Below are 23,162 nucleotides of genomic sequence, written 5' to 3'. Positions count from 1 at the left end.
AGAAGTTAGTTTAGGCTGAAGTGGAAATGGAAATAGATTGACACTTAAGGTTTTGCTATTTAATCTATCACCACCACTAGGATGTTTACAAGTATGGAAAAGAGCATATCATCCTTTAATTGCAATGGCTGTTTTTTTTTTTTTTTTAAAAAGTAGAATATCCAATGAGTGCTATAGCCTAGCATACTCTAGTCATAATAGCAGTTGCCTTAGTGCCATCTTTCTTCTGTGACTCAGCTCCCTATTGTGCGTTTGTGTGTGTGTGTGTGTGTGTGTGTGTGTGTTCTATGGAAGGCATTTTGTTTTTATATATTTAATAGGAAAATTTTAAAAACCAAAGAGAAACCCTATTTATAATACACTCTAGTATCCTCAACATTAGTTAAAAAGCAAATATTAAGTACAAATACTTAATCAAAAGAGGTAAATAATGGGGCCGATAACAAAAATATGTAATATCTCTGTAGCTTGTCTACTGCTGAGTGAGCTTTAGACTACTAAGCTTAAAAGGAAATAGACCCATATCTGATGTTTATAGAACAGCTAAGGCATTTTATTAATTATACTTTAATGAAGCTTGATCACATTCTTGGGACATAAACAAGAGAATCATAGAGATTTTGTTCTAATACATTTTGTTGGGTAGTGTACTCTTCATAGTTTATGAAAATAAAAAACCTTTTACCCCTTTGTCTCTCAAATGTCTCATAAATATCGATTAGAAATTGTGGTAATATTTCAAATATTAGTTCCAAACAGTGATTTTTTTTTTTTTTTTTTTTTGGTAGAGTTTGAGTGTACTTCAGAGTATTTCTCAAGTTCTATGGAATCCTAAATGCTGTGGGCAATAAAAGATTTTTTCACCACTTATATTTGGAAAATGCTTTCCAATATAACGACCTGTTTGATGATTATAGGTAATATTTAATGAGTGCTTAATATGCACCAGATGTTGGGCTAGCTTTCATGCATAATTTCCTATAATCCTCACAAGTGCCCTCATAAGATACATTTTTTTGGATGTGCTTTTGGATTGGTTAAAGCTCTTGCTTAAGGTTACACAGCCAACAAAAGGCATCGTATACTTTGAGGAATGGTGTTCAAGAGCTCCAGTCATTATCAGTCCTCTTTGAAATTTTGCATTTTTTTTGTGTGCCCTAAATTAGCTACATCCACATTCAATTATGTTTAGTGCATGCTAGAATCCAGCTCAATCCAGTCTGTTTGAGAGCGTGAGAAGAGAGTTTGTAATAGCAAATGATGAGGCCCCTTCACCTGGGGTTGTATTTCTTACTTTTCTTGTCTCTCCTACCAGTAATCATTTTTCATATTCATTATATATACAACTCTAGCTGCAGGAAGAGTTTTATTTGCTCTCATAGGGAAGAGCACTTGAGTCCTAATTACCTGTATATCCTTCCCTTTCCTTCCCATTAATAAGACTAATCATGCTCTAATACTACTATTATACCACCAGGGTGAAGGCAGAACCTCCATGTTTGGCTTTTCTTTTGTCCCTGTACGCATTTGCAGGTGAAGACTATGGCACAATTACTTTAAAGGGAATATTGCTCCTTTGGAAATATTTCAAAGCTGAGACGACCCACATTTTATTAAATTTGTAAACCACAGTTAGATTTTATTATAGCAACGAAGGCCAGACTTATGCAGAATTTTTTCGCAAGAGATTTCAGCCTGTTCTAGAGAAGACTGCTAGGTACTAAATTATTTTCTGAGTTAACTTGATTTTAGTATTTCCAAAGCCATCACTACTCAGACTTTCCAGCCCCACTACCCAATGAGGGAAGGAAGGAGATAATTTCAATGGACTTTTTGTTAGGGTTACAAAGGTGCCCCTCTTTGCTACTGCAGGGGGGAAGAATAGAGTAAGCCTTTCTTTGATTTTCTCATTATTAGGGATTCAGGAAGTTCTTGAAGGGGTGAATGAATGTAAGAGAAATGTCTTAGTATTACATTTGTTTCTCTTCTTGTTACTATAATTTATCTCTTGTTCAGAATAAAATCTTTTTCTTTGGCATATCATCAAATGGAAGATGTTTTTAGGGAGAGAGATGACATATACTAAGCCATTTGCTACTACTGGGACTAGAATGTAAATATCTGATGAAGCATCATACTTTTAAGACACTGCTTCTTTATTATCAAGTTTTTTTATTTTACAAAATGATCCTATACTAGTTGATGCAAGGTGAGCTGTGACAACGCATCCTTTCAGCCTTTCGTTCCTGGGAAGTGTTTGTTTCAGCCATGAGTAGTTAAACTAGTGCCATATTCTTTTTTTTTTTTTTTTAGTGGACAGTAGAAGAGGGGTATGGATAGCAGTAGGGTGTGGGAGGATGCTAAACATTCATTCAAAGAAAGTCAAATATTGAACAGAGGAGAAAACAAATTCCACACCCAAGCTCATGAAATGATTTCCTTGTGGTCAGCAGTGTGCAGTGCAGTCACTTCTAAGAGTCCCCTTTTATAAAGACAGGTCTCCAGAGTGAGAGGATTAATGCCATCTCCTCTTTGTGGAAAAACTTGTAAAGCAGAAGGATTGTAGGCATGTCATATAGGCCACTTTCACTCTTGAAAAGGAAAACACCAAGGAAAATAAAACACACTTAAAAATTAATTTATAACTCTTAAAACATTGCAAACTGTCCTGCGGAACTTTCCTCTGCAGCCCGGGATGACCTCAGGCAAGATTCCATACATAATGTTTTTTCCTAATAGCCATAGTGACTCAGAACTCATGTCATTCCAAGATAGTGTAAGACACAGGCGAGGTGGCTTTCAAACTTTTGACTGTGACTCACAGCAAGAAGCATTTTGGAGTAAGGCCCACTGCATGGATAGTGCCCACACACATCTGAAATGAAAATTTCATGAAACAGTAATTACTCTTACTATGTTTAATGTGCACCTATTTCTTGTCTTTTAAATTTTTATTCAGTTTTATTTCACTTAAAAAGACAGAAAGAAACCTTGTTTTAAACTACTAACTTGATTTTGCTACCTAGTAGTGGGTCCTACCCCATACTGAAATTAAAAAAGACAACACCAGTCTGCTTCAAGGGTTCACTGCACAGGAGTTCCTACTGCCCTCATGTGACAGCTCTGACACCTGACTATAGGTCATCTGGTGTATTCCTCAACAAAGCTGGTCTAGAACCTTTTATTTTTTCACAACTCCATGTAGCCTGACCATCCTTTCTCTCTAAGTCAGTGATTTGGCAGGAAGAGGGAAGTTTACATTTACACCTTCTCAGCCTGGATCATAACACTGGAGCACCTGCGGCCTGATTCTCATCAGCTGAATCTGAGCCCTGCAAGCAGGGTGTTTCCTAGAGCCATGGTTAATGCTACATCTAATTCTTTGTTATGGGCTAGAACAGAACATGGACTTTGCTGAGAATATGTATATGGGATGTGAGGAGGAGAGATGTGGGAAGAAGAGAAACAATAAAAGGAAGAATGAGAAATTCCTCTTGGGCACATGGTGGTGACATTCACCTTAAAAAAAAAACCTGCTAGTGTGTATACACACACACACACACACACACACACACACACACACATATATATATATATATTTTTTTTGAGGCGGAGTCTCGCTGTCACCCAGGCTGGAGTGCAGTGGCGCGATCTCAGCTCACTGCAAGCTCCGCCTCCCGGGTTCGGGCCATTTTCCTGCCTCAGCCTCCCGAGGGACCACAGGGACCCGCCACCACGCCTGGCCAATTTTTGTATTTGGAGTAGAGATGGAGTTTCACCGTGTTAACCAGGGTAGTCTCGATCTCCTGACCTCGTGATCTGCCCACCTTGGCCTCCCAAAGTGCTGGGATTACAGGCATGAGCCACCACGCCTGGCTGCCAGTATTTTTTAAATTGGCGATTTGGGGGATTGGGGTGGGGATGGATGGCTCCTTCGTTTTATTTCTTGCTGCATTTGTTTTGTCTTCTGAATTATGGTACCCACACCAAAATAGTTTCAATTGAAAAACAACAGCAAAACAGAGATTCATTCAGAAAAGTTACAAAGAATGGATAGAAAAAAATTAGCAATACTCCAGTTTAGAATTTGACTCCTCTGATATATGTATAATACTGCAGCATGCCATGTAGAGTTACAGTAATGACTTCTTTTTATCCTTAACTTCACGTCCCAGTTCATATGCTTCACAATTTCAGTTTTGCAAAGGATTAGGATCATGTTTGACATAGTATTGATGGTCAGAGTCAAAGAATGTGTTCTGAAAGGAAGGCTTTGGCCATGCATAGAAATCAAGCCTTTCTCGAGAAAGAGACAAGGCCAAAACACCATTGTTAGTCATCTTCTGTTTTACTATGCCTTTGCGTATATTCTGCTTCACCTCTTGTGCTTGTTGCTACCTGGTACTATGGAAACAATAATGGTACCCACCTTGTTGTGAGGAGTCATGAGACTACATGCCGAGTGCCCAGCACATAGTGAGCCCTAGAGTGTGAGAGGCCAGAATGTGGAGATATTCATTGTTTTATCCCTAGTGTCTAAGACACTACCTGGTATGCAGTTGGTGCTCAATAAATATTTGACAAATGAATAATGTTGGCTACAATAATAGTTATGGTAATAGAGAAAAGATAATATAATAAGAGACAGAGGGACTGATCTGGGCTGATCACATGTACTCTTTCAAATAATTTATTATGAGTTTGGGAAAACTGAATCAATTATAAGACAAACTTATATTCTTTTAGTCAATTTAAATTAACAGGAGTACCAACACTGGTAGGCACTGGTGATGTAAACATAAGCAAGAAGTGGTTCCTGGTTCAAGAAGTCACAGTCCAGTTGGGTACAGCAAAGGTCACAGCATAGCATGAGGGGTATGGACAGGAAAGGCCTGCATCCCACATGGAGCTGGGTTTGGGGCTGGTGATGCACGGAAGCTGAGTTTTGAAGGATAAATAGCCATTAGACCAGCAGAAGAGGGACTAAGAAGGATGTTGCAGGCAGGGAAAGGGTGAATACCAGAGATGTGAGACCATGGGGGTGTCACCAAGTCATGAGACGGAATTAGGGTTGAGGGTTGAGACCTGCAAGCGTGGCAGAGCCTTATGCTAAGGTGTTTGTCTTCTATCCCGCAGGCAATGGAGAACTGTGGAGAGATTAAGTAGGTGCAGTTTGTGTGTTTTGAAAGAGTGGTGTGTGGTGAAAGTGGATCATAGAGTGTGGCAAGATGAGAAGTAAAGGGATGGGAAAAACGAATCCTCCTGCAGTTTAGGGACAGACAGGCACACATACTCCATTTTCAAAGGCATCCCAACTGTAGCAACTAAATGGTGGCAAACAAAACAAAAACAAAGCCTTAGTGCAAAAGTAGAACTGTTACAGGTGGCTCACAAATGATAACAACAGTGACAAAACAACAATAATCTAATGATAATGCCATTGCTAGTTTTATTATGAAAGCAGAAGCCAGAGCTGCTGACTTTCCTAGCAACTTTTGCAGGACATTTAAATCCCTCTAGCTGGCCCTTTGTTCCTGTGTTGCCATGGTGTGTCAATAAGCCCAGCTCAGAATAACCCAGGCAGTGAAATGAGAGGTACAGCTTGCTCACTGGCATGTTGGCTGGCCAGGTTACACTGTTTTCATTGCTCCCATCTTGGGAGGAGCACTGGGCAGCTGGTTGCCCTGGCAGCTGTGAAGGTGTATGTCTCTTGGCTGCCCAAAGTTTGAAACAGAACCAAAACCTGCCTGCCTACTGAGCATGTACAGCTCCCAACTGAGCTGATAGCAACTGAAAATAGCCCACTGAGCACCTGTCCCTTGTACACCAGCCCCTGGCTGACTGCCATTTAGGACAATGTGGACTTACTCAGTAGACAGGTGAGGTGCTGAGCAGATTTTAATGGTTCTTAGGAAGATCTTGGGAACTTTGGCCCTACTTGAAAGGAAGAAAAAAAGCAGCAGGCTTCTGAGAAGTTCCATTTGTTGCTTCTGTGGTTAATGGGTGTCCACATTGGCTACGTATATAGTTTGTGCCTGAAGACTTCATATTGTTCTCCTTACAGCAGTTCAGTAAACTAAGTAAGTTTTCTCTAGGAGGGAAAGGCTTTCTTAAAAGTCACCTAGGGGTAGGAGATGTATAAACCATTCATGGTTTATACAGCCTCAGCTTTAGAAAGTTTTGGAGTTAAACTATTTTGTTTCATTTTATACCTGCTCTTTAATCCCCAGTGATTGTTAGTCATTTCTACAAGGTGTCTCTTTGCTACATCATTATTTCTCAGTAGTCCAAATGTTGGCACAAGTAGAATCACAGAATAGGATCCCAGCATGTCAGGAGCTGTCTGTTCCCTTTTGGGATTTCTTCCATTTCCTTCTGGACTTTAATCTCTTCAGAGAACTTGCCATTGTTGGACAGACTTGGTGGCCAGTGTGGATGGAAGCAGGCTCTGGAAGGAAATGCTTCTGAAATGACTGGTGGCATTAAAGCTACTATTTAAAAGTGACCCTTTGTAGATACTTGGGTTATCTTTAGGCTGTCAGTGATCTGCAGCTACAGGAGCCAGAGGGAATCTGCGGAAACTCTTGCTTGTTGCTCTCGCCTGGATTTGTAAGCTTAGATATTCTTGCTCCCCGGCCAGTGGCCTCGTGACACATCTCAGATTTAGCTGGCTTTCTTCTGCCAAAGTCCAAGATTATTGTGGAAGCTGGGAATGGTTTGCCATGGCACAGATTGAGGGGGAGGAATTGTGTGCTTGAAAAGCCAGTTCTGGTTCACAGCACTCAAATGGGATGCTTTCTGTTTCTACCTGGAGTGTAGGCACCTGCAGCCTTTCTGTGGGCCCAGGGGTACAAAAGAACAAACTCAAAATGGCTCAAATGTAATGGTCTCATCATGACTGTAAGATCTTTATTCTATGACTGATAAGCCAATCTTGTTCAATATGTTAAACCTGAGAATTAATGAATTGTTTTGGACCATATTAATTAGACTGATGGGGAAAGAAGACATGTAAAGCAAAGATCGAGTTATAATGGCTGGTATACAGAGGCACAAGCATGTCTTCCTGGGATTGAAGACGTGGGATTCCTTTCTTCATTAACCTTTCATGGAGTTCTGGACTTGGTAGGGCCTTGGGAAATAATGGGGAAATTGGAGGATAGGGGAGTAGCATTATCAGAGGCTTGGACTCTGCCCCAAGTTTTTACCCTTTTGACTTTTATTTTAAAATCACTTTGACTTCATCTAGGATGGGAGGTAAATACAGTAGCCCCCTATTTATCCATGGGGAATACGTTCCAAGACTCCCAGTGGATGCCTGAAACCACAGATGGTATTGAACCTTATATATACTATATCTTTTCCTACGTCTAGGATAAAGTTTAATTTATGAATTAGGCACAGGAAGAGATTAACAATAATAACTTAAAGTAAAATAGAACAATTATAACAATAGTCCAGCATCACCACTCTTCTGCTTTGGGGCAGTTGTTAAGTAAAGGAAGGGTTCCTTGAACGCAACCTGGCAATACCATGGCAGTGGATCCAGTAACCGAGACAGCTGCTCAGTGACTAGCAGCAGGGTAGCATCTACAATGTTGGTATGCTGGACAAAGGGATGATCCATGTCCTGGGCAGGATGGAGCTGGACAACATGAGATTCCATCATGCTACTCAAACAGCACACAGCTGAAAACTTAGGAAATGTTCATTTCTGGAATTTTTTGCTTAGTATTTTTGGACTGTGGTTGATGGTAGGTAACTGAAATAGTGGAAAGTGAAATGGTGGATAAGGGAGGATAAGTGGGGACTACTGTAGTCTGGAAGTTACTTTGTTCCCTCTGTGCTTTTCTTTGGGGTAGGATAGGTTGTGGAGCTAGGAAGCGGAGTTTAATTAATTCAGGACATTTTCACCTTTAGCTGTGGGTGCCACAGTGCCTAAAGGTTGTATTTCAAGACTTGTTAAACAAATTGGAGCCCTGTATAACTTTTGAAGGGTTTATCTCTGTGGTTTGAAAGCTTCCAGAAAGGCTGTAGGAGTGTGGTAGAGGCTTGCTGATGGCAACCAGAGCCAAGATTGGCAACCTTGGAGGAGGTCCAGTCCCTGAATCCCAGAGACAGAGGTAGAGTAGGATGCAAGGAGAGAGAAATCGAAGTGGAGAGCTAAGCACAAAAGCTACCCGTTGGTTCTTTCTCCACTGCTCTGTCTCACCTAGAGCCCATCGTTAAATGTTTCCTGTAAAACCAAAATTCTCAGTGTAGAGCCCAGGTGGGAAATCCTCACTGAAATGCCATATACTCTCTGGTTAGCCCGAGGAGGTGGGGGAAGCAATGAAAAGTGAGTCCTCAGAGTCAACACTTCTTCCTGTGGCTTGAACAGATCTTCCAGCCTGAGACATTCAATAGATGGAACCACATTCCTGGCTGTCTCCTAAGACTAAACAAGGAATGACTTCTGAAATGTTTACAATTCACTGGGATTTTCTTCCCTCTTCCTCCAGGTTATTCTATTCTCGTTACTCTCCCTATCACTGGAGTTCCACTTAAACATGGCCATTAGCACATATGCTGAGGAGACAGTATTTTTTGGTTTTAAAGTATTCCTCAGGCAATTCCCGGTAGGCCTTGTAATCCTTTGTTTCTCTGAAGCAGAGATTCAAGAAGTTTGAAGACAAAATGAAGAAAGGAGTCATTATTTTCTCCTATATTAAGGAGCTGTTTTACAGACATGCTGTATTTGTTAAAGCCAAGTCTTTGCACCATTCAGAGGATCATAAAAAGCATGGAAAAGACAGACCAATGTTGTCTTAGGTCATTACCCCACAGTGTTCTTTCATTTGTTAGTCACTTGAACACAGGCTGAGTTTTTTGGCTTCTAAATAGAAGGTGTGGCTGCTGCAATAGGCTTAATTTACAGGGATTATTTCAGGGACAAGGAGTCAGCCCAGACACAAAATAAACAGATGGCACTTTTTTTTTTTTTTCTCTCAACTTCAGCAGTTCAAATGCAGGATGACTTAGGAATCCTTATTACCTTCAGCAGAGCAAGAAGGGGAAAATGATGTAATTCACTCTTGCCTACTCCCTACTGAAGGTGCCATTATTTCACTGATAGGGAAAAAATATGGCAGCGAAGACCAGGGAAAAATGACAGCAAGAAGCAGGGGCAGCTTTTTCTGTACTAGGCAGCCAAGTCCTGCACTGACCCCTCCAAGCTGACGAGTTGCAGGCATGTGTTGTGTTTTGATGATTCTAATCACCGTAGCCCAGAGTCCTCAAATCAACCATCCAGAGAAGGACCACCCACAGAGCCCAGCTGTTCTATTAATGTATTAAATAGTTCCTCAATTTTTTTAAAGGAACACTTGTATTTTACCTGTTTCTTTTAACTGACAAGCAAACAAAAAACATACCACACCACAAACAGTACTAATTTTCTCTATTCGTGAGCCCAAGTAGGTGAACAGATGTGATGGTATGGCAAGCTCTTCTAGGAAGAAATGGTTTGCTCAGGCATGCCGGCTTGGTGACTAAGCCTTGCCTTAAGATCTGTGCTGACATTTAAAGACTTTATGGGCTCAGCCTGCTCTGAAAACCAGCATCAGGTCTCTCCCCACTTCTAAATCCTTTCTGTGAAGGGAAAATTCATTCTGAAGCAAATACTCATCAGGCTTGCACTCCTGCCAGCCACTGAGGCTGTTGTGGGGTATGTAATGAACGGTGAGCAAAGTATTAATAGATGCAGCTCACCCTCATGGTGCTTACAATCTATAGGAAAGATGACATGTGAACAAAGGCTTCTCTGAGAAAGTAACATGTAAGGTGAAATCTGCACTGTAGATAGGCACTAACTGGGTGGAGAGGTGTTGGCTGGCGGGAGATAAGCATTCAACATGGAAGGAATTCCATGCTTAAAAAGACCTGAGATCCCTAAGGCCTTTTAAGAACATTCAATAACTGAAGAGGAGGCTGAAGAGCATGCAGGGATCAGGTCAACCAGCACTTGTAGGCCAGGTTAATGACTGGTCTCCACTTTTGAGCAGGCCAGGTTAATGACTGGTCTCCACTTTGAGCATGATGAAAGCCGAGAGAGTCAGGCTTATGTACCTGAATGAATGGGAATGCCATTTCCTGAGGCAGGGAACACTGGAGGAAGAATACGTCTGGAGTTCAAAATCATGGAAGTTTTTGTTATTGATATTCAATTTATATGCAATCTTATTTGAATGCCTCTATTTGCCTTCATAACTGCTGAAATACGTTTTCTTCTTGACTTTACAACTTAAGTAAGTGTCAGTCTCTCGGATAAGGGGAAAAAAATGATTTGAGTTCCCTAAATGAGTGTTTTATAATGAGAGATTAGTTAGGCACTGGGTGTATTTTATCCCTGAGAGTATAGCCTGTCCTGTTGTCAGAGGATCAAATGCCCTTCACTAGGCATTCCAGACAGACCTTTGTGTTTCTGTCTTAGGAGCAGGCTTGCTGGCAATGATACCTAGCATTGCAAAATCCTTCTTAAAGCCTTTGTTTAATGCCAGAGATCGCAAATGCTTTCAGATTCTGGAGAGGTGCCAAACTGTGCTCCCGGATTAGGAGACGATGGAAGGACTCCTATAATCTGTAAACCTCATATAAGCTTGCCATTTCAAATGAATGAATTGTTTAGAGTGTTGGAAGGAGTCCAGGGATGCTTGAGTTCCTTTTTTAGCTATACAAATTCTAAGCTATTGGACTTTTATAATTACAGTCTAATTTCTGCATTATGATTTGTGCTACTTTGAGGTGAACTTGTAAAAAATTCAGCCTGTTCCTTTTGCTGCCCTCTAGGACAGATCATGGCCATGGGCCAGTTTACTTGTAGCATTTTCTTATTTGTCTTTTATGTCAAAGACATTAGTGGGAAATGTTGGTTTTTGTGCACCCTTTAGAGTGATACTCAGTTTCAATGCCTTAAAGCATTGCAGAGTGCGTGACTGGGCAGGCGTGAATAGGTAAGTCCACAGTGTTGTGATTGCTAAAGTCCCACTTAAACATAAATGTGAATACTTTTATCATGAAATACAAGATTATACCAGACTGTGGACAGTTTTTAAAAGTCCACGATGCTCTTTGGTCTGCCTCTCTCTCTGCCAGTCCAGCATTAGACTCGGAGGAGATAGGCCCAGATGGTGAACTGAGTATCATCCAGAGCAGGACAAATCTTTTTAAAGAGCTGGCCATGGTGAACTCCTGGGATTCCCAGCCTGCACCGCTGGTTTGTGGAGCCAGCCCCGCATTCTCCCTGGTGGCACCGAGGCAGTCTCTGTTTGTGGTCAGAACTCCCTGCTGTTCCCAGCCAGCCCAGGCTGCGAGTGTTTTCACACGGCTCTGGCTCTGGTGATACAAAGGGCACACAGTGCCAGCCATAACACTGAGTAATGCCGGGAGGTGCCTTCTAGAACAAACAATGTGGGTGAGCTCTGCAGAGAGGGAATACCTCTGGCTTGACATTTAAATTACTGAATTATTCAAATGAATGTCAATTAGGTGGAGTAGACTTTCTGCCTTCTGCCAGGGCACTTCCTGGATATTCGCACAGGCGAGTGTAAAATACTTTACATCAGATACAGTGCTTCCTGTCAGTACTGTTGAAAATCAGTCACAGAATGTGATTATCTGTTCCTTGGTGTTCCTTGATGTGTGCTGTATTTATATCACAGTCTGAAAGATTAGGAATCTACACACCCGTACCTGTGGCTCTGAAAGGGGTTTTGTGATCATTCTCGAACCCCACCCCCACTCCCTCACCAAATAAAATATCACAGGCCCACACATGTTATGCTTATTCCTAAATTTGACAAGACTGAAAAAGTGAGTCATGGGCATTTTGAGTCCTGCTGTCTTCCTTAGAATTGTGGATATCAAGATCCGAGAATGCTATTACTACCTTGCTTTTAACCTTCTTTGTTGACTTAGTAATTCTAGTTCAGAAAATACTTCCATCTACTCAACTCTGTCAGATGAAATTGCCAAAGTGGCATGTAGCAAATGTGAATGTGTGCCTGCATGTGTGTTCACCTGTGTGGTCATTTTGTCATTCTTACGAATTTAGGGTCTTCATTTATATTTGGATATATATAAAAAATAAATACATGCTAATTAGTTATGTGGGAATACGCAAAGTAAGAAGATTGAATGGTAGATGAGGAACAAAATAGGAAAGAGAAGTTAGGGAAGGTTTTGTACTTCCCCGTTAGCTAACTGTTGGACTCAGCTCAGGGTTCTTTCATATCAGAGATTGAGTTAATTATTACATATCATTAACAGTTGTCTTTCCTTGCCTTTTTCCCCCGACTGTGGAGGGTAGGTTATAAAAAACCCTGGTATTTGACATCTTACTGAAAAGAATCACCAACTTACAGGTAGTTAATCCCTGGTTGTCTACATGCAACTGCAGGAAGTACATAAAGAATTTAAGGAGAGTGCTTAATAAACAGATGAATCCCTTTGACTTAGTTTGTGACCCTGCAGGATTAAAGCCTAGGTATACCACGGAGTTAGGTATAGTGAGTGAATTTTACTGAAGGTGATATTCACTTGAGGCTGTCACGTATAGTACAAATGACTGTCAGGCTCCCTGCACAGCCTATCAAAAACTAGAGACCCTGGAAAAGCAGTGCCCCTTCTGCATCTGTGTACTTAGAATTTAGTTTGGGATGGAACTTTAAAAACAGAGTTTATTTTGAGAGCACATTAGAGAAACGATTGTTGTTGTTACTTTATTTTTTAAAAATTCGGCATTTTAAAATTACAAGCACTGGTGTCCTTAATCCTTTGGTTCCCTGAACTGTCCATTTCCTCAGGACCAATGATGAGCAGGCTCTCTCTAGTCTAGCGTTGCTGGTTTATTGTTATTCTTAGTAGCCTATACGTGCAGCGAGCTGAGTAAATCATACTTGTCAATTCATTATCAGTCCATGAACAGCTCTCTCCTACTTTATTTTTATTTTGCTCCTTCATCCCAGCGCTAACCCCTTATCCCCAAACCAGTGTCAACAGGCACATACTCTTCAGTGGGTTAGGTATATATCCTGGGGTATCTATGATCTTCTAAAAATACTCAGGATTTTAAGATATATGTTTGTGTTTCAAATTTACATAAATTGCATTATTTCAGTTTTTAGCATAGTCTTTTCAATTGCCTGCCATAGATCACAAGCAAATTAGTCTGACACTATGACCTCTCCCCCTCACCCCACCCATCCACTTCCCTCCAAAGAATCATCACCTGTTGGGCAGCATAGTTGGCAGCCCTCAGCCTGCTTTGTGCCATTCAAGAGTGGCAAGCATGTCTAGACTCCCTGGAAATATTATCTTTCAGCTCTCTTTTGGCAAGTGTAAACTTTTTGCTGGATTATGTCAACAGATATACATGTTTCTCATCCCCATAGAAATAGATTGGTGCTGGTATTTCCTTCGGATTTCTCCAGGCAAGGAACATAAAGACTATCTCTTTGCTCATTAAAACTTTTGCTCATTAAAAATGTTTGACGGCTCTTGATTCTCAGGGGTGAGACTGGTGACATACATAGACTGTCAGCGGCTATTTTGGATTTTGTGCTTTCAGGCATGTCTTTGCTCTTGGATGAGCCCCTTGTGGTTTTCAAAGGAACTAGCAAGTCAATTATAAATAGAAGGCTGTGTCTGTGTGTCTGCATGCACTTACTCTGTGGGACGAGGCACCCACATTACAGTGGGCAGTGAACTATTTTTCCACTTCTTTGAAGAGGGAAGAAGAAAGATTAAGAATGCTTTTCTCTTTTTGAGATAACCCACATCTCTACACACACCCACACAAATCTGTGTAAATGAACTTGACATTTTCAAAGACCTTACCTTAAGGTCTCCTCTGGAAAGCACAGCCACCCGACCTGTTATTTTAAGAAAGAAGCATTTATCTCACAGACCCACTACTGAGGGTTCAGGGATTAGAAGGCAGCCTCTATGTGCCATAGACCTTTGGAGGGAGCTCTGAAAACGGAATTTCCTTATATGAGCAGTGCTTTGGCAAAAGAGGTCTCAGCCAACTAATCAGTGGCCTCTAGGACTTGGCTGTTTACATTTTATCCTCTCTTTCCTTCCCCACTAGTAGAAACTGTGGGACCAGCAAGTCTAAACTAATCATACTGACAAGGGAAGAGAAAAAAGTAATGTGAAAATGAAACTGCAAATAAGTATTCTCAGAAAGAGACAGTTAAGCGGAGTGATTAGGTGTGCTTCCCTGATCATCCGTTTCTGCCTCTTTCCATTGCACCTTGAACTTCCCACGTGTGTGTTCTTCCAGTGGTCCCACCTGTCACCTTACTGTTCAAACATTATTTGGTTCTCTTTGTCTCCTTGTGTCCTCACTCTTCATATTTGGCACCATTTTTTTTTTTTCTGCCAGCCAAAAATTCTTAAGCAGCTATTAATTCCCACTATAATCTATGTAAACTTTAGTGTAACCACTATGGAAAAAGTTAGTCTAGGTATCTAGCTGGAAATATTGGTACCATGGATTGTAATTATAGATTGTGCAACCCTGCAAACTCTTATTATATTACAGGTTGAACATCCCGAATCTCAAAACCTGACATTTGAACTGCTCCAGAATCCAGACCTTTTGGAGCATTGACCCAATGCTCAATAGAATGCTCATTGAAGCATTTTGAATTTTGGAGTTTTGGATTTGAGATGCTTAGCCGGGATAGATGCAACTATTCCCCAATCCAGAAAATTTTTAAATTTGAAACGTTTCTGGTCCCAAACATTTTGAGTAAGGGATACTCAGTTTGTGGTATATTTCTGCATGTAGCTGCAAGAATGTCAGCATTCCTTGTTTTACTAGTTGATGGGGATTTGTACAGAGCTAGCAAGAATTGGTATTAATAGCTTCCATGTATTTAGGAGCTGTTTTTTTTTTTTTTTGAATAGAATAAAGGTGATAAACATTATGTTCCAGTAAAACATTTTATTTTGATGCAATAACTGGGATCTGAGAGCCAATCGAGATGAAGGTTATATGAACGCCACAGGGGAGAGGCTCATTTTCAGAAGTCTGTGGACAGATGATAGCCGGTCTTTGTCCTAATATGATCTAAGGGGGTGCACAGCTTATATAAATGAATCACTATGTTGAGAGGCAATTATTATTTGTTGGTTGGTTAGGTGACAAGATCACAGAATGTGGACCTCATGGTTGATGGTGACGCTTAACTTGACTTTCTGTTCAATAGAAGTGTTTGGAATGGTCATTCCCTCAATGAAGGCGAAACTCATACAGTAATTCTTTTTTTTTTTCCCCTTCCTTTCTCTCCCTTGCAGATGAGAAGCCCAAGGTCAACCCCAAACTCTACATGTGTGTGTGTGAAGGTCTCTCCTGCGGTAATGAGGACCACTGTGAAGGCCAGCAGTGCTTTTCCTCACTGAGCATCAACGATGGCTTCCACGTCTACCAGAAAGGCTGCTTCCAGGTTTATGAGCAGGGAAAGATGACCTGTAAGACCCCGCCGTCCCCTGGCCAAGCTGTGGAGTGCTGCCAAGGGGACTGGTGTAACAGGAACATCACGGCCCAGCTGCCCACTAAAGGTTCCCATAGACTTTTCTATTTCTAGATCAAGGGATTTTGTTAGTGTTGTCCTGAGTCTGTGTGGGTTAAAGATCTAAGTAGCTATGATGCATTCCACCTACATTTTGAATCAGAGGCAAAGAGCTAAAAGGAAGGTAGCCCTGGGTGAAGAAGAGAAAGGACCAGCCTTTTGGCATCTAAAAGAAGGATGGGCCTTTTGGGGGAATGTAAGCAAGATGATATCCATCTTGGGGACAGCTTGGCTGACCAGTTAGCTCTCTCTTGGTTGCTGTGACTCAGGTGAACAGCTCCCAGTACCTTTTTAGGTTACTGACCTGTGATGTCATTCATAATTTCTGAAACAATTCTGTTAGTAAATACTCATCTCTATGTCAAGTGTGTAGGGAGGAAAACGGAACGGACTGATGACTGAGTGGAATGCCTTTACTGTTTTATGAGGAAGGAGACAAAAGAAGGCTCACTGATCTGTTCTCCCATATCTGATGCCCAGTGACCCTATCACTGAAACTGGAAGCAGGATGAGATTTCACACAAACCCTGTAGTTTATGTGGAATCTTCTCTCTACCACCATTACAGATTACATATGCTAAGAGAACCAGTCCACCTCTGAAACTGTTTCCCTATTAAATGAGCCCTAAATTGCAATCTTAAAGTCTCTGCAAACATTAATGTAGACTCATTCTAAGCCAAGTTTATTCTCTTACCATATAGTACATTTTTAATAGGTTTAGTTATTTAATTTTGTACTCAGAAAAAAAGAAAGAAACCAAAAAGTGGAGGAGAGGTAACAAGGAGCATCCAAAACTAGAAATGTCAGCCAGCAAGGAAGGAGGCAGAAGAACAAAAAAGCTGATGCAAGATCATGTTCTAGTAATTTTGAAGTTATGGTGATGACTTGAAGGCGTATGGAAAAGGTTAAATTCTGACAAGCAAATAGGACTGAATAATCAAAGAGGGTTTTAAAAGAGATCAAGTATTTACATGGTTAAAACTAAAAGGTTCTTGATGGAATAAAATTTACTGTTATATTTTGTGAGTTAAATTTTTATTAATTGGGTGAATAGACATGAACAAATGTCTGAATTCATACAAAAATTATACCAACAGTGTGAAGTTTCTCATCTGCAGATTACTCTGCTAGACCTTGAGTTTTAATAGAAGATTTTTTTTTTTCTTTTTTAGTTTAAGGACATTCTAATCTGATTAGGGTGGCCACAGTTTTTATAGTTCCATGTTGCATTTTGTTAGTTTTACACTTTCTCATATGAATGACATATGCCATGGAGTATGATGTATGTCAAGCTGTTGATTAGTTGGTCTTGGAAAGTTAAAGAAATATGTAAGGGAAGTTAGGCTTGTGATTGGATGGCTGAAGAGACCAGTAATATGGAAATGGGTAAGGCCTGTGTAGGGAAGAACAGGACCTGATGACATAATGTCATGAAGAGGTCTGAACCAAGGGAGTGAATCAGTGATGAATGTCTGAATAAGTGAGTAAACAATGAGAGGAATGAGTGGGTTCCTAGGCAGAAATTGTGATGTGAAAAATGAATGAGAAATCAGTAGTAGACACCCAGGATATGTGAAAGACAGAGGCCACAGATGGGTAATTTGGTTTTAGCTCAGGTAGCCCTTTCTCTTAAGGATAGTACAGTATCTGTAAGGGCTTGATGGTGAAACATACCAAATCCAAGTTAATAAGAGTAATGTCAAAGATTTGTATAGTACTTTATATTTTAAAAGCACTCTCACATTCATGCATTAATACAATTGATTCTCAGTGGAATTTTTTTCAAGTTCTAGTTGTGTCTAATTGAATGATGGTTAAAATGTCTGGGCCATTGGCCAGGTATTAGGAAGTGTTTTAGTTTTAATACTTCGTGAGTTGTGAGACTGTGTGGTCAGAATCAGGAGCCACTTGTTAGGATATTGGTTATGTTAATAATAAGTAAGCAGTGATCCTTACAACTAATTCCCCTTTTCCCCCCACGACTCCAGGAAAATCCTTCCCTGGAACACAGAATTTCCACTTGGAGGTCGGCCTCATTATTCTCTCTGTAGTGTTCGCAGTATGTCTTTTAGCCTGCCTGCTGGGAGTTGCTCTCCGAAAATTTAAAAGGCGCAACCAAGAACGCCTCAATCCCCGAGATGTGGAGTATGGCACCATTGAAGGGCTCATCACCACCAATGTTGGAGACAGCACTTTAGCAGTAAGTCATGACCCCACAGGGAATCCCAAGCATAAGGAAGATGTCTGGAGACATGTTCTTATTTCAAGCATGAAACACTAACCAGTAATGAGTGACTGAACAGTGTACACACATGCTGTTGGTTACTTATGTCCTAAACAAGCACATGCTGGCACCTGTGTAGTCTTCCCATATCATAACAGCCATTTTAGACAGACATTTAAATAAGGGATGGGATTTATTTTAGTAGTGTTGGTAGTTACTTTTCTCTGAGGAGTAAAGCAAAAAAGAATGGTTGCCTACAATTTTGGAGGGTTGGAATTTGTGGTCTTCAGGTACTCTATTTTTAGCCATAAAAGTGCTCTTTGAAAAAGGCACCTTTTGCTTAATATTAAAAATTAATTTCCTTTCTAGATTATTTCAACACCCTGTAATTTAAGGCTTAAAAACTTGCCTTCCAAAAAAAGCAGCTTTTAAATTTTGTATGCTCCTGTGGTGCCCCCTTGTGGAGTGCAGTCATTTGGTTAAACCGGTGTTGTCCAATAGAAGCATGTGCATCACCTATGTAATTTAAAATTTTCAAATAGCCACCTTAAAAACAAATGAAAAAACCCAAAAAGTTTCTTAAAAGTAGAATTAATTTTAACAGATATTCAACCAAATATATACCATTTTTGTCATTTCAATGTGTAATTAAAAAATTATTAATGTAAATTTTACATTCTTTCTGCTTTTGAAGTAAGTTTTCAAAATCTTGTGTGTATTTTACACCTATAGCATATATCAATTCACACCAACCACAGTTTCCTTGCTCATGGCAATGTGTGGCTAGTGACTTACTCATTGGACTGCACAGTGTTAGAAACCATTGTATTTACACATTAAAAAATTATTCTTTTGCATATTTTTAAATGATAAAATCACATTAAAAAGTGACTGTCTCCTTTTAAATTGCTTACCAAGTGTTCATTTTAAAGACGCTTTGAACTTTAAGTGGGGAAAGGGTATCACTTGCTCTAAATAGAAGGTTATCATAAAGTGCAAAAGAAAAAATAATAGCATTCTATATGGATATTATGCTGAGTCTGATGCTTACTTTGAAAAGATTTGAGATTTGTGGGTGTTAAGAGAGTGCAAGAGACATGCCAATACCAATTTGAGACTCTCTCCTTGTCACAATCTGATGAATTGAAAGACAATCAAAGTAATAACTTTCTAATGTGATTCAGTGTTACTTAATGCCATTGCCCATGCGTATTTAAAATAATTTTGCAATAAGTCTTGTTCTGCTAGACAACAAGCTTCAAAGTGTCTGACAGTTCGGCAGTTACACTTGCCCTGCAGCCCCCCTTATACTGGAGAAGACTTCCCCTCACCATTGGCCATCTGGGTAGCACAGATGCTACACCTGGACAGTTGCAGGACCCACCTTTGGCAGGTTGTCACAAACATTTGGTAGTGCCTGACATGGGCTGGGAAACATCCCATTCTACCACCTGCCTCATCACTGGGCCACTTTTTGGTATGTAAAAGGGGGAAGTAACCTTCTGTAGCTTCCATTTACCTACTGTTTAAACTGTGGCACAGTGGAACTGGGGAAAGAGAATGCAGTATAAGGACATTTCATTTCAAAAAGTAGAGAAATACAATTTTTTTTTTGTTAGCTATATACTTAGAAGTCTATTTCAAGCTTTAAGGGAAATTAAATGAGTTTATTGAGTTAGTGGCAAGAAGATGTGAGGATGAATCCTGACAAAGCTTTAGCAAAGCAAGATTCTAAAATAGGTTAGTTAGAACTTCATTCCTCAGAGCTGCTAACATAACTAATTACCAAGGGCAATAATGGGAATATCTGGTATAAATTACTGTTTAAATAGCTTTTAGAATTTTGAGAGAGGAATGGAGCATATGCCAAAATAGTCCTTTAAACTCAACCATGTCATGTGACAGTGTATCACGATATCATAACACAGTAAAGAACACTATTGCAAACAAGTTGTGATTATTGGTCTACATACTTGCTTATTTAAGCAATATGCTCATTTGCATGTTTCAACAAAGCATACCTTTACTAAGCTGCACGTCTACATTGAAAAACGAGCCTTGGCCATGCATGGTGACTCACGCCTGTAGTTCCAGCACTTTGGGAGGCCAAGGGGGAAGATCACTTGAGACCAGGTGTTCGAGACCAGCCTGGGCAATATAGTGAGACTCTGTCTTGAATTAAAGAAAAGAAAAGAACAAAAAGAAGGCTTGGCATCTGAGAGTTGAGATATATGTTTGTTAGTCTTGGGTTGATTATTTATTTTTCCTTCCTTAGGTCTATGAACAGGGTTTAGAAGCAGGATCATACATTATGAAAAAAATAACACATTAGTTTAATTTTCAGAATAATTCTTCTCAAAAAAGAATGAATGAATAGGGAGAAAAAAGAACCACAAGAGAGAAAATGGTTAGGGAGATATGAAACTCTGCTTCATCTACACTCATTTTCTTGTTGATTATCCCTTTTGTGGTTTTTAAGGGTTCTAAATTTCTTCCGTTGGATGTTCAGCTTTTGGTAATTTTGCCGATCAACAGTACTTCACAGTGGTGCTCAGAGGAAGTGAAAGAAGATGAAATTCATACAAATCAATGTATTGCTTTAGTAGGCCAGCCAAAATGTTTGGGGAAGGGTGAGCTTTGGGAAATATTAACTCAATATTACTGCAACCCTACCTTTATCACCCATCGGCACAATATTGTTTATTACAAATAACCTGTGCCTGATACCTGCTTCTTGGCTTATGTTGAGAGTAAGAAGGAAAACTTTATCAATGAACTAACTGGGAATCTTTTTGCCAGCACCTTCATTTGTAGACATTAACTTGGGGCACTGGTTTTATGTTTTCAATGAAAGCTTTATTTGTTTTCTTCTCTGATTTGTGAGTGATTCACATTAAGAAATGACAAGTAAGTGTTAATATAGTTTTGCTCCTCACCTACCTAAAAGGAAACCTCCATCCAGGCAGCCCATTGCTGCCTGAGCTTACCAATTTAATGATCCACATGGTCATTGGAGTCTTTTCGTTACAAATCACATTAGAGTTGTTTGTTCCTTATTCCTAGTTTGTTTGTTCCTAATTAGAGTTCCTTAGTTGGTATGGCAACTAAAGTGAATCATTTGACAGATACTTAGTGAGAATAGCAGAATATGGTAAATTATACCCAGTTCTTGAAGTTGAAGGGACGTCCCCCCCCTTTCTCTTCCACCTGCTATTCTCTCTACTGCTTCTCTTGTGCTCATCTCTGCTTCTTGGGCTTTCTGATTTACACCTTCAACTTTGTCTGCTCAGCTTCTTTCATTATATATTTTATTTGGAAACTCTGCATATAAGAAAGGACTACTTATCCTTTGGGAAAACCTATGATATATTAGGTGAAGTGCTAGCTTCTAGTATTCCGAAGAAATAAAACCAGTCCTGGCCAGGTGCGGTGGCTCATGCCTGTAATCCCAGCACTTTGGGAGGCCAAGGCAGGCGGATCACCTGAGGTCAGGAGTTCAAGACCAGCCTGACCAACATGGAGTAATGCCGTCTCTACTAAAAATACAAAATTAGCCGGGCGTTGTGGCACATGCAGAATAACTTGAACCCGGGAGGCGGAGATTGCAGTGAGCTGAGATCGTACCTTTGCACTCTAGCCTGGGCAACAAGAGTGAAACTCCGTCTCAGAAAAAAAAAAAAAAAAAGAAATAAAACCAGTCCTTCTTCCTTCCTCCAGAGGAGCTTTACATGCACATTAACAGGCCATGTGTCCCGGATTGCTGCCCTTCATGTGAGTTACAATGTCATGCATGCTAATGTTCCAAAGTGGGAGCTATATTGGTCAATTGTTTCTTTTCCCCCTTGTCTTAAACTACAGGATTTATTGGATCATTCGTGTACATCAGGAAGTGGCTCTGGTCTTCCTTTTCTGGTACAAAGAACAGTGGCTCGCCAGATTACACTGTTGGAGTGTGTTGGTAATTCTTTTTTTTCCTTTCTTTGTGGATAATATGTAGTGTGAGTTGTGTTTTTGAAGTAAAAGATGGAACTTGGAAAATCTGCTTTTTGTTACCAGTTGTTTCCTTATTAAACTTATGAGATGTGGTCTGTATTCTGTATGACTCATGTTGGAGCACCTGAACTTGTTTAAGCTCTTATCAAAGGAGTCCATCACTAATGAGTACACAGAATGCCTCGTCAAAAGCTTTCAATTGTAAGTGGACCCTTTGGGATGGTGAGAGAATGCCTAAGAAATGAATTGATATGGTTGCTCCTTACCATAGGTATTGGATAATCTGAAGTAAGTAGGCTTTTGGACAATAAACTTGTTTGTTGAAATTCTTTAATTCCTCTCATTCTTTTCTTCTTTTTGATGAGAATAATTAATGAGAATAATTAGTGAAACCAATTCTAGCAAAGGGATCTTTATAACTCCTTTATTTAAATATGAGCTATATACGTTTCTCCATGACCTCTCACATTTTCCCCATACATGAACATATTTGTATGTGGACATAATCATGTTGTACATATAATTTATGTCCCTTTTTTCAGGTTTAAGCTCATGAACATTTCATGTGTTTGTACACATCACAAATATTTTTGAGGATTATGTAGCAGTCCGTGAAATGACAGTGTCACTATAAGTATACTGCTTGAAAAAGATTTTGCACACATTACTTCTTTCTTTTGAGTTCTCAGAAAAAAATTCCCAGGAATTGGGGGTTCCTGGGTCAAAATTTGTAAATTTTTTTAATAGCTTGTTTTATATGCTGCTGATTGGCTCTCTAGGAAGATGGTACAAAGTACCAATTTCCTGATTTTTGTTAGCTTTGCTTTTATGTGGCAGGTATTTGCAAGTTCCGTAATCATTTTCCTAACTTTCTCTTTTAGACGGCTTGCAGGAATGGCTGCCGTAGCAATCATGGGTTGGCAACGTCTCCACACCGTCTTCCTAGTGCTCATGGTTTCCGAGGGCTGGATTTGGCAGTTCCTGCCATTGCATCTTTTGCTTTTGGGAGGTGACCTCTAAGCTGCCCCCGTCACTTGGCTACTGTTCTCCAGATTTTCTTCTTTTTTTCTTGGAAAGAGGGACATCCTCAATCTGAGTAGTAGAAAGGGGGAAAGGCAGAGGTAGGAAGAGCAGTGGCTACCACCCTAAGGCACAGGAGTAACCAGAGGAGCTTGTTTGTCCTTTCTCTAAGTCTATAGCTATTGTCACTGTTTCCCACTTCTTGCTTCTCCTCCACAGCAGATTGTGAACAGAGAAAATAAAGATGGAAAAGCCCCAAATGAGCTCATTAATTTCAACCAGAGTTGTCCTCTTGTACAACTAGTAT

At 40.1% G+C, this 23,162-nt stretch overlaps 1 protein-coding gene across 4 annotated transcripts in view; it reads left to right on the top strand.

The window, feature by feature from the left end:
* The window catches only part of ACVR1 (activin A receptor type 1), a 141,490-nt gene that overhangs the window by 80,421 nt on the left and 37,907 nt on the right, over positions 1 to 23,162 (top strand). For all 4 annotated transcript variants that reach the window (XM_007965024.3, XM_007965026.3, XM_007965025.3 and 1 more), the window contains exons 4-6: positions 15,343 to 15,606; positions 17,607 to 17,818; positions 21,701 to 21,800. In XM_007965024.3, the coding sequence (XP_007963215.1) occupies positions 15,343 to 15,606; positions 17,607 to 17,818; positions 21,701 to 21,800 (576 nt within the window). The remainder of the gene's footprint in view (positions 1 to 15,342; positions 15,607 to 17,606; positions 17,819 to 21,700; positions 21,801 to 23,162) is intronic.

This window comes from Chlorocebus sabaeus, chromosome 10 (genome assembly GCF_047675955.1).
Source record: "Chlorocebus sabaeus isolate Y175 chromosome 10, mChlSab1.0.hap1, whole genome shotgun sequence".
Taxonomy (NCBI): domain Eukaryota; kingdom Metazoa; phylum Chordata; class Mammalia; order Primates; family Cercopithecidae; genus Chlorocebus; species Chlorocebus sabaeus.
The sequence above is the reverse complement of the archived record's forward strand: the minus strand, read 5'-3'. Positions and strand labels throughout refer to the sequence as shown.